Raw genomic sequence first — 10,366 nt, 5'->3', positions numbered from 1 at the left:
ACGTCGTAAAATCAGTTCATCGATCATTCCGGTCCCCCCTCGCCCGGAGAGAAAGACGTCCGTGTGCATCTCTTGAAAAAGTGGAGATAATTGACTAAATACACGTTTTGTACCAGAACTTTCACATGGATATAAAACTAGAGGACCATATTTCACTCCACGTCTTTGGAATTATTTAATGGGTGAGTACAAACGGAGCATTTATCACATTCAGGTTTGATTGATTGATTGAAGAATTTATTAACAGTTTGCAGAATTACAGTACATTTCAAGCACAAACTCAATACAAAGGCTGTTAACTGTGAGTGGACGACCCAATTAAGCATTACACTTGTTTCCAATAGGGTCCACCATGTTCAAATCATCAAAACATTTAGAGACGTACAAATAGACACTTCTATAGACAGAACAGGAATTCATCAAAAAGGAGGTAAAAAGGGAAAAGAAATATATACAGTGAGGGGAAAAAAGGGGGGGGCGGGGGGGGGGGATTCAGATTTTACGGGGGCCAGTTTCGAATTGCAGCCATCCGTAGGTGCCCTTTGAGAGCGGTTTTGAAGGAGTCAAGGGATTCGCATGTCTTAATGACAGTTGGTAGGGCGTTCCACATTTTGGTGGCATAGGAGCGAAAAGAATTTAGTCCCTTGTTTGTGCCGAATCTGGGTTGTACATGGTTCGTTGCACTCCCTCTGGTGTTGTGGGTGTGGACTTCGTTAACATTAAGGAAGTATCTAGACAGGTACATGGGTATCTTGGTGGTGTATCGAATCTTGTGGACCAGACCTAACCAAGAAGCCATTTGCCTTGCTGAGATTACTAATAGAGCCAAAGAGAATGGATTCAGTTTTTCCCAGGTGTAAAGATAGTTTGTTATCAGCGAGCCAGGTGCAGATTCTACCGAGTTCAGAGCTGAGGGCATTTTCAACCTGCAGTTTGTCCCTGTCCGAGACCAGCAGTGCTGAGTCATCTGCGAACAGGAACAAGTTGCAGTCACAGGCTGAAGTCATGTCGTTTACATATATTAGGAACAGTAGAGGCCCTAGTATGCTTCCTTGTGGAACGCCACAGCTCACTGGGAGGGGGGGGGGACAGTGTTCCGTTCACTTCCACCATCTGTTCTCTCCCCTCCAGGTAGGATTGCATCCAGCTCACTGATGTGCTATCTAGGTCGCCAAGTTTACGTCCAACATTAAAGTAACTGCGACCGTTCTATGGCTCTGTATGTGAAATACTGTATATACTGTATGTAACAACAGAGCCATTCTAGGGCTAGCGCATCATATGCTGTGGCACCTGAATACTAGTAGGAATGACCCAACTGGCCCGCCAGATGGCGCCAGAACTTAGAGACCAATGTGAAGTTGTATTTTGAGAAATATAAGAACGCAAGAATCATGTTGTGTTTGATCATGTTGTATCAATGATCCTTCCTGTAAACCTGAGGACAGGTGTTCACATCACATTGTGTCATTCACCAATTCTAATCTGTAGTTTTTCCATATGAATTAGAAACATCTATAGAGTTTAGGCCTACAAAGAACAGAATACAACACAGCAAACACAATTGCAAATAATGAATTGAATACCCCCAAACAAACCACAATGGAAACCAGCCCCATATAGAGGGCTTTTTGTGTTACCCTTCGTGCCTCTGTGCAATTTGCATTCTGTAAAAAAGTGTCAGCCAGCCAGCCAGCCAGCCAGTCAGCCAGCCAGTCAGTCATCAATCAATCAAATAGCAGATCACAATAGAAAACAGAACAGAATAGCAGTGTTTTAACTGAAGGGACAATACAAACTGTAGGCAGGAATGACACCGCATGCAGTACACGTGCAGTAGTCACCAACCCCCAGAAGAGGGCAGTACGGTGATGCAACACACAGGATGTAAGCTGTCCTAAAACAACCACAAAGCCTAGGACATGCGTCCACTTACTTCTGCGCATGTGTAGTATATATATAATTTGCATACAGGGCGCCAAAGCAGCAGCGTGGTGTGTGTCAGATGCAGTAGGTAACCAACCAGACAGAACTAGTCCACAGATCACAGATCCAGCACAGAATACAGGAGAATGTACATCTACTTCTGCGGCAGCATCCGTGGAGGCAGGCAGGATGTGCAGATCTACCAGACCATAGTGAAGAAACTGCAGACTTTTGGTAAAGTTCTGACAGAACACGTGAGTCACAATGAAGTGACGGACAAGGGTGAGATATTATTATTATTATTATGATGATGAAGTGACAGAAGGGTGAGTTGATTAATGCAATAGAGTATACCTAATGTTACCAATTACGATTACCATGAGGTTACAGACTGTGTGTGTGTGTGTGTGTGTGTGTGTGTGTGTGTGTGTGTGTGTGTGTGTGTGTGTGTGTGTGCGCGTGCGTGCGTGCGTGCGTGCAGGTGACCCTGACGCGGAGACAGTTGGAGATAAGTTCATACATGACAGAGACTTGGAGTGGCTGACCATGGCTGATGGTAAAGATCTACATTACATTATAGTTCTTTTTTTTTCTTTTTTTTCACAAATTAATGCTAAATATTTTATTTTATGTTATAACAGTGTCACGGCAAAAGTTGTAAAAACAGCCGATCTACAAGACCACAATGCCACACATTGTGGTCTTGTAGATTGGCTGTTTTAATTTTTTTAAGTTTGACCTATGTTTTGACCTGCCCCCCTGTTTTTGACAGGGGGGCGGGCCGGGGGCATTCGAGCATGAGGCTAAATATGTATTTTTTAACAATGTTATAGCGATTTATTTTTTTATTATTTACTATAGTCCTACTAGACCCCAGGAAATTACATCTGGCCACAAAAGATCACAGGAGATTGTGAAGGTAGCCTACTGGGGGGAAGCCACACTGTGTTTCATAGGCTCAATTTTTACACATTCAGTAGATCCTGTGATCTTTTGTGGCCAGATGTAATTTATTGGGGTCTAGTCTAGTAGGACTATAGTAAATAATAAAAAAAAATCCATATATGTGGCTCAAGAGGTAGAGCAGGTCGTCCAATGATCCATGGGTCGGCGGTTCGAATCCCGGCTCCTCCTGGCTACATGTCGAAGTGTCCTTGGGCAAGACACTGAACCCCAAATTGCTCCCGATGTGCTGGTTGGTACCTTGCATGGCTTCCGCCGCAATCGGTGTATGAATGTGTGTGTGAATGGGTGAATGTAATGCACAATCTATGTAAAGCGCCTTGGATAAAGGCGCTATATAAATGCACCATTTACCATTTACCATTTACCATATACAATTTTGTAAAAAAAATACATATTTAACCTTATGTTCGAATGCCCCCGCCCCCCTGTGAAAAAACAGCTAAAATCCCTAAAATGAAACAATGCAGCAAATGAAAAAAATAAAATAACACTCATCTTTTACTTTCTCTAATAACAACCTAAAACATGAACCTTGGTTGAAAAAATCTAAAGTTGTCCTTTAAGTAAGTAAGTAAGTGTGAAGTAAGCAGCAAATCACATACATTCAGTTGTTCATGACATGCACTGATGTGTATATTACAGGAAACTCCCGTTAAACTTTCCAACAAACTCCGGTAAACTCCCGAATTGTACCATCACACCTGTATATTACCGTATATTAGCTGTATATTACCGTATATTAACTGTATATTACCGTATATTAACTGTATGTTACCGTATATTAACTGTATATTACCGTATATTAACTGTATATTACCGTATATTAACTGTATGTTACCGTATATTAACTGTATGTTACCGTATATTAACTGTATATTACCGTATATTAACTGTATATTACCGTATATTAACTGTATGTTACCGTATATTAACTGTATGTTACCGTATATTAACTGTATATTACCGTATATTAACTGTATATTACCGTATATTAACTGTATATTACCGTATATTAACTGTATATGTACCATCACACCTGTATATTACCGTATATTAACTGTATATTACCGTATATTAACTGTATATGCTGCTAAACTTGAGGTTTACGGGCAAAATACAGTGCCCATAATTGCCCGTTAACTCCTCTTTTCACGCAGTGATGAGTATGATGATGTATAATGATAAGCACCCCTCACTTCACACAGGTGTGATTAGTTTTGAGAGTGCAACAGCAACACACGTGTGTGCTGCTGAATGGGTTGGCAGAACTACTAGCATGGGGGTAAAAAGGGAAAAAAAATCACACCCGTGTGAAGTGAGTGGTGTAAGGTCTTATATAGACTGATCAACTGTGGTCTGACATAATGTCTGACGTAATGAAATCACACCCGTGTGAACTGGGTGACCATAGCAACCATGCTCATTTTTTTTGGTACGAACAGACACGTAAACTAACAAAGCCAGTTGTAGGAGTGGTTTACACCACTCAAAAAACCACACGCGTGTTAAGTGAGGGGCACTCTTATCATCATATTACATCATCATCATACATCACATTCCTTGCTCAACCAATCAAATCATCACAAATGTCATTCCGGCCAATAATCACTTTTGGCGTCTTCACATTTCTGCCCTTGCTTTTATCCTCAAATATGTACTTTGCTCAGCCAATCAAATCATCGCTATGAGGTGATCAGCCAATCACAAGCCAATGTTCTGTGGTCACACAAACCCGGAAAGCTGCCTATGGGCACAGGAGCGGCCAAAAAAAAGGACCTGAGATTAGATTCTAAAAATGTCTTCTACATCCTGACAGTTTTCTGATAAAGCTATGTTTCTTTGTCAGTCGTTCTTTGATTTTTCAAAAATAGCAGACCTACAAGCTCGTAGCGCGCCACTCGGTGGCGCGCTATGAGCTTGTAGATGTGCTATTTTTCGATAGCTAAAGCATAACATAATGCTAACACCAAAAGGGGTTCCCGCCCAAAATGGGTTAAGACCAAAGCCTCAAACATTGAAGAAACATCAAAGAGGTATTTATTTCTGTGTCTTCACGTTTCAGTGATCGTTGCCGAGGTGACGCAGCCGTCGCTAGGCGTGGGTTACGAGTTGGGTCGGGCTGTGGCCATGAAGAAGAGAACCCTGTGTCTGTTCAGACCTTCATCAGGGAGAAGTATGTTGTCTTTCTTTCTTTCTTTCTTTCTTTCTTGGGGAGTAGGGGGCTATGTTTGCCCTATATGTTATTTATTTATGTATGTATTTATGTCAGTCGTCATGGCTGCCAGTTCCCACCTGATGTTGTGTCAGTCGTCATGGCTGCCAGTTCCCACCTGATGTTGTGGTTGTTGTCATGGCTGCCAGTTCCCACCTGATGTTGTGTCAGTCGTCATGGCTGCCAGTTCCCAACTGATGTTGTGTCGGTCGTCATGGCTGCCAGTTCCCACCTGATGTTGTGTCAGTCGTCATGGCTGCCAGTTCCCACCTGATGTTGTGTCGGTCGTCATGGCTGCCAGTTCCCACCTGATGTTGTGGTTGTTGTCATGGCTGCCAGTTCCCACCTGATGTTGTGTCGGTCGTCATGGCTGCCAGTTCCCACCTGATGTTGTGTCAGTCGTCATGGCTGCCAGTTCCCACCTGATGTTGTGTCAGTCGTCATGGCTGCCAGTTCCCACCTGATGTTGTGGTTGTTGTCATGGCTGCCAGTTCCCACCTGATGTTGTGGTTGTTGTCATGGCTGCCAGTTCCCACCTGATGTTGTGTGGGAGTCCAGACTGCTCCAGACCGTACTGAATAACCGCTAGCTTACACAACGTCTTCAGGCTAGGACTTAAATCTAAGACGTACAGGTCAGCAGATTTGTTATGCACTCCAAAGAGAATGACACGATCTCCCACAATGCACCAGCACATGTTATTCATCCTACCGGGGCCTTCCCCCTTGGGCTCAACCTTCTTCCAGGAGGAGGTCTCTGGGTTGAACTTTAAATGTGGCCCATGCTTCCAGGAGGAGGTCTCTGGGTTGAACTTTAAATGTGGCCCACGCTTCCAGGAGGAAGTCTCTGGGTTGAACTTTAAATGTGGCCCACGCTTCCAGGAGGAAGTCTCTGGGTTGAACTTTAAATGTGGCCCACGCTTCCAGGAGGAGGTCTCTGGGTTGAACTTTAAATGTGGCCCACGCTTCCAGGAGGAAGTCTCTGGGTTGAACTTTAAATGTGGCCCACGCTTCCAGGAGGAGGTCTCTGGGTTGAACTTTAAATGTGGCCCACGCTTCCAGGAGGAAGTCTCTGGGTTGAACTTTAAATGTGGCCCACGCTTCCAGGAGGAAGTCTCTGGGTTGAACTTTAAATGTGGCCCACGCTTCCAGGAGGAGGTCTCTGGGTTGAACTTTAAATGTGGCCCACGCTTCCAGGAGGAAGTCTCTGGGTTGAACTTTAAATGTGGCCCACGCTTCCAGGAGGAGGTCTCTGGGTTGAACTTTAAATGTGGCCCACGCTTCCAGGAGGAGGTCTCTGGGTTGAACTTTAAATGTGGCCCACGCTTCCAGGAGGAGGTCTCTGGGTTGAACTTTAAATGTGGCCCACGCTTCCAGGAGGAGGTCTCTGGGTTGAACTTTAAATGTGGCCCACGCTTCCAGGAGGAGGTCTCTGGGTTGAACTTTAAATGTGGCCCACGCTTCGCCACCCAATATGTACAGCTCTGAATTGTAGGCAAAGGCTGTATGAAGGCTGCGTCTTCCTGGATGAAGCTGTGCTGAAGGTGAGCCCACTTGTTGAGCCACTTGTTGGTCTCTGTGTCAAACACTCTGATGTTGTGGTCCCGGCTCCCTAGGCCCCCGAATACAAACATCCTTGTCCCAATGATGGCGGCAGAGTGACACCAAGGTGGAGTGCCATTGGTGTTGATAAAAGCCCAGAGCATTGTGTTTGTGTCCATCTTGTAGATGTCATTATAGTTACTGGTCCGGTTCCATCCTCCATGGACGTACATGACCTTCTCCAAAACACAGGCTGAGTGGCTCCGCCTCCACAGGCTGAGTGGCTCCGCCTCCGTTCCAGAGACGGAGGCTCCGCCTCGCCTCTGGAACAGTTCCAGAAACCTTGGGCTGGAACCATCTGTGGGCGTCGACATCAAATGCATAAAGAACGTTGCAGTACTCCTTCGTTTTTACATCAAACCCTCCCCAGATGTAGGCGGTATATTCTATCAGCACAGCTGTGTGGCTCTGGCGACTGGAGGGAACCTCAAGAGGACGTCCTCCTCTCCCAGGTGTAACTGGGGACACCTTCATCCAGAACAAAGACACTGTGTTGAAGACAAGAACCTCAGTGTGATCACTGTCATTGTTGTCCTCTCCTCCAAAGGAGTACACCTTGTGCTCCACTATGACAGCAGCATGGGAGGGTCTCTTTGGACCTCCGTTCAGATGTACCGTCCAACCAAACATCTCACACACCAGCAACAACCTTCAATCAATGTTGCTTAATGGTCTTCAGGGGAAGTCACTTCATGCAGCAATGTTTTTTTCTGACTGATGATTTTGTCTCTTACGATTCATGTTAAAGGATAATTGCATCGTTGTAATTTGTACCTGGTGCCATGACAACACACTCCATATTTGGGCATAGCTGCATTGGAATACCTTATTTTTCTGTCCATTTTATGGCCATATCAGTATACGCCTAGATAGATAGATAAATAGATACTTGTATTATGTATTAGCCTGCGGGGGGAAAGTAGGTCTGTCTGTCGGACACTGGCCTCGGTACTCAGGTGTTTACCCACTTTTACCTTAGCACTAGGTATACTCTTGGTTGCTTGTTTTTGCAGAAAATGCACTAAAGACTTCTGGTGATTAGTAGTTTTTGTTCCCTACCTATGTTGAATACACTTATTGTAAGTCGCTTTGGATAAAAGCGTCTGCTAAATGACTGTAATGTAATGTAATGTTTATTTTCGCTCGCATTCGGCAAAAAAAAAAAGCCGAAGACCAGAAACCACACAGGCTGGGCCAGGCTAGTTGGACGCTAACAGGTTGTATTCAGCAAGCAGGAACTGGGGATGGAAGGACCGGAAAGTCTGGCGTGACATCCATGATCTCGACCGCGGTCGAAAAATGATGATGATGGATGTAGGTGTGTCTGTTGGATGCTAATGATGCTAACACTAGTTGTGTATTGTGTGTAGGTGTGTCTGTTGGATGCTAACGATGCTAACACTAGTTGTGTATTGTGTGTAGGTGTGTCTGTTGGATGCTAATGATGCTACCATTAGTTGTGTATTGTGTGTAGGTGTGTCTGTTGGATGCTAACGATGCTAACTAGTTGTGTATTGTGTGCAGGTCTGTCCGCCATGATCCGAGGAGCGCAGGACGGTCATGTAATCCAGGTGATGGACTACGACCCTCAGCAGATTGAAGACCTACTGGATCAATACTTTAACACCCTGAACCAGAGCCCTGAGGGACACCTGAAATAGATTAACACCCTGAACCAGAGCCCTGAGGAACACCTGAAATAGATTAACACCCTGAACCAGAGCCCTGAGGAACACCTGAAATAGATTAACACCCTGAACCAGAGCCCTGAGGAACACCTGAAATAGATTAACACCCTGAACCAGAGCCCTGAGGGACAACCACACATTCAACACATCAACTTATACATTGTTTAAATTAAACCTCTTTTATTTGTTTTCCTGTTCCGTTAGTTAGTTAGATCAGGGGTTCTCAATGTTTTTGGCTGGGGACCCCCTCTGGGGACCCCCAGACATGCTTTGGCCATGTCTCGCGACCCCCGCCCCGCCTTCCCTCCCCACCATCAATACAAGACTGCAAAAATAACCTTAATAATAGAGAAATAAATCATAAATTAATACTGAAACCAGATATAATCATTAATGTATGCATGCACCACGTAGGCTACTATGTAAACTCTACATTTCCATTTTCATTCAGTTGCATTTTGTTTTTATAATTTGGCGACACCCAAGGTTGAGAACCTCTGAGTTACGGGCGGACGGACGGACAGACAGACAGACAGACAGACAGGCAGGCAGGCAGGCAGGCAGGCAGACAGGCAGGCAGACAGGCAGGCAGGCAGGCAGGCAGGCAGGCAGGCAGACAGGCAGGCAGGCAGGCAGGCAGGCAGACAGACATCTCTTGGAATAATACATCTGTAACTTGTCTAATGTCTACAGTACATTCAATGTGTTCTAAACTGGGATCAAGTGATGATCAAACATGATGATTGTAAAACAAAAACAAAACAAAAACAATGTCCTTAAAAAACACTTCTGTCCACCAGGTGTCACTGTAGCCTCATCACAATAATAAAGTCTAACGTTGTAGAAAGTAGCGTTTGGTTTGCTTCTGTGTGTGTTTCTGACTTCATATAAAACACTATACGTGTTGCTAGAGTTCCTCTCTGACTAAATTAACACTATAAGTGTTGCTAGAGTTCCTCTGTGACTAAATTAACACTATAAGTGTTGCTATAGAGTTCCTCTGTGACTAAATTAACAATATAAGTGTTGCTAGAGTTCCTCTGTGACTAAATTAACACTAAGTGTTGCTATAGAGTTCCTCTCTGACTAAATTAACACTATAAGTGTTGCTAGAGTTCCTCTCTGACTAAATTAACACTATAAGTGTTGCTATAGAGTTCCTCTGTGACTAAATTAACACTATAAGTGTTGCTAGAGTTCCTCTGTGACTAAATTAACACTATAAGTGTTGCTATAGAGTTCCTCTGACTAAATTAACACTATAAGTGTTGCTAGAGTTCCTCTGTGACTAAATTAACACTATAAGTGTTGCTATAGAGTTCCTCTGTGACTAAATTAACACTATAAGTGTTGCTATAGAGTTCCTCTGTGACTAAATTAGCACTATAAGTGTTGCTAGAGTTCCTCTGTGACTAAATTAACACTATAAGTGTTGCTATAGAGTTCCTCTGTGACTAAATTAACACTATAAGTGTTGCTAGAGTTCCTCTCTGACTAAATTAACACTAAGTGTTGCTATAGAGTTCCTCTCTGACTAAATTAACACTATAAGTGTTGCTATAGAGTTCCTCTGACTAAATTAACACTATAAGTGTTGCTATAGAGTTCCTCTGACTAAATTAACACTATAAGTGTTGCTATAGAGTTCCTCTGACTAAATTAACACTATAAGTGTTGCTAGAGATCCTCTGTGACTAAATTAACACTATAAGTGTTGCTAGAGTTCCTCTGTGACTAAATTAACACTATAAGTGTTGCTATAGTTCCTCTGTGACTAAATTAACACTATAAGTGTTGCTAGAGTTCCTCTGTGACTAAATTAACACTATAAGTGTTGCTAGAGTTCCTCTGTGACTAAATTAACACTAAGTGTTGCTATAGAGTTCCTCTCTGACTAAATTAACACTATAAGTGTTGCTATAGAGTTCCTCTGTGACTAAATTAACACTATAAGTGTTGCTAGAGTTCCTCTG

General features: G+C 43.5%; 1 protein-coding gene across 1 annotated transcript; it reads left to right on the top strand.

The window, feature by feature from the left end:
• Nucleotides 1-2,018: 2,018 nt before the first annotated feature.
• On the top strand, nucleotides 2,019-9,104 carry LOC306931771 (5-hydroxymethyl-dUMP N-hydrolase-like). Its single transcript, XM_079532401.1, has 4 exons — nucleotides 2,019-2,208; nucleotides 2,408-2,482; nucleotides 4,955-5,065; nucleotides 8,230-9,104. Exons 1-4 carry the CDS (start codon nucleotides 2,073-2,075, stop codon nucleotides 8,364-8,366), a joined length of 459 nt encoding a protein of 152 aa, XP_079388527.1. The 5' UTR covers nucleotides 2,019-2,072; the 3' UTR covers nucleotides 8,367-9,104.
• Nucleotides 9,105-10,366: the final 1,262 nt, after the last annotated feature.

The sequence above is a fragment of the Electrona antarctica genome, assembly GCF_951216825.1.
Source record: "Electrona antarctica genome assembly, contig: SUPER_10_unloc_1, whole genome shotgun sequence".
NCBI classification, from domain to species: Eukaryota; Metazoa; Chordata; class Actinopteri; order Myctophiformes; family Myctophidae; genus Electrona; species Electrona antarctica.
The sequence above is the reverse complement of the archived record's forward strand: the minus strand, read 5'-3'. Positions and strand labels throughout refer to the sequence as shown.